Source organism: Aplysia californica, unplaced genomic scaffold (genome assembly GCF_000002075.1).
Source record: "Aplysia californica isolate F4 #8 unplaced genomic scaffold, AplCal3.0 scaffold00635, whole genome shotgun sequence".
Taxonomy (NCBI): Eukaryota; Metazoa; Mollusca; class Gastropoda; order Aplysiida; family Aplysiidae; genus Aplysia; species Aplysia californica.
The window spans coordinates 303,315-305,105 of NW_004797905.1; the positions used below are offsets into that span (position 1 = coordinate 303,315).

A 1,791-nucleotide genomic window follows, 5' to 3' on the forward strand; every position below is an offset into this window, starting at 1 on the left:
TATATATATATAAAGTTAACAGACCACTGAATAGCACAAACACACAAACAAACACTCACAAACACGTACACAGATACACCCCCTCCCCTCCTAACAACTCCTCTCTTTGCTTCCTTTTACCTGATAAATCCTTCCCTCCCACCCTCTCCCCTCTCTTACAACCCTCTAGGAAAAAAAACCACAACCAAATTTTTTTTCAGTGGAACAAACATTCTAGAGTCTCTTCACAAACGCCGCATACGCAACAGACCAAAGCTTAGAAAGGAAAACCAAACGAAATACGTTTATCCACGAAAGGGCATTTGTTAGCACACACTTGATCTGCGCGTTGACCGTCACTACTTGAATTCCTGAAGAGCTTCCGAAATCCTCTTGAGCATGCATGAGCTCAGAGTCCAGCACCGTGCCGTTATCCGGGGGATAAAGCTTACTAATAACGGCTTTTTTCCCCACCATTGTATGGGGATGCCTGACTGCACAAACGGGATTTAAGTGAGGCGACTGATTTACTGCTTGGCTTGTATACATACGCCTCACTCCGACCACAATTGTTGTTGAAATTGTCTAAGACGGTCACCTATTGTTGAGGAAGAAATTAGTTGTCTTAGAATGGTGGACAACTTTGACACTTTCAGTTTGATACAAGTATTTAAAAAACGTAAAGGAAAAGTGCGAAGAGGTCGTTTGTATAGGTGGCTGTCTTGGACAGATGGCCGTCTCAAACAATTCAACTGAACTTTTTAAACTACTAGATCTAGGTACCATGAGAGTAGAGACTTCCTTGCTAACCCCCAACAAGGTACATGTAGTTGTGAATGTTTAAAATATGATTTAGAACAATTAATTGATAAGATAAAAAAAGATAAGATGATAAGATAAGGTTGATGATCATATAAGACAATTGTTCCTCTTGACCATGACATTAAAAAAACCCACACAAAAAAACAACAACAAAAGCAAAACAACCCCCCACCCAGTCCACCCCCCCCCCCCAAGAAACAACGCCGCTGGGGAGCAGGAGAGTCCAGTCGTTGTTCGTACAAGTCATTGTCTTGGACAGGTGGTTGTTAAAGCGACATCGACTCTAGTTTAATTAGTTCCCAGTAACCGTTACCTTAACACGCAGCCTGTCCCTTAAAGAAATGAACCACAGAGAGTGCGTTTCATTAACAGTTTCATTATGCATTGAGTATGTACTCCGACTGAACAGAATATTACATCATTCGTTTTTTAATGCATTTATAGAACAGCAAAATAGATCACAGAAACCCTGTTTAGTCTCCAGCTTCATCAACTGGAATTTCACGTGCAAAACAACCTTAAGTTCTACGTTAACAAGCACGACAGAAGAGTCTTGCAACAAGTGTCAACATGGCGATGCGCATAGTTAAGAAAGATTTGAAAATTAAGCATATTTATGCTTTTTCTCTTTTACGTCGCTCTTTTGCTTGGTCTCGGTAATTAATTGATTTACATGGCTTCAGATATATTTATGTAGCCTTTCAGCAACATTCTCCTGGCCATTTCAGTACTGTAAATGACGTCGTTATTAAAATGTGTAGGGCTACATACAGCTGATCAGGATCTATTCACCACTTGCCGTCTATGTGTACATTGTTTGCTAACGACATCTCCTGATTCGAGTCGGATAAAGGAATATGAGTTTAGACAGGGCGCTAATGGTTGTTAATCCATGTCGACGAGTGAGAGAGAGAGAGATAGAAACAGCAGGCAAGAGAGAGAGAGAGAGACAGAGAGAGAGAGAGAGAGAGAGAGAGAGAGAGAGAGAGT

The 1,791-nt window shown here is 41.0% G+C and overlaps 1 protein-coding gene across 1 annotated transcript in view; it reads right to left on the reverse strand.

Annotated features, from left to right (window-relative positions):
* The window catches only part of LOC101854283, a 28,743-nt gene extending 28,287 nt beyond the window's left edge, over positions 1-456 (reverse strand). Inside the window, exon 1 of the mRNA XM_005107831.1 lies at positions 317-456. Within this exon, the coding sequence (XP_005107888.1) occupies positions 317-456 (140 nt within the window). The remainder of the gene's footprint in view (positions 1-316) is intronic.
* Positions 457-1,791: the final 1,335 nt, after the last annotated feature.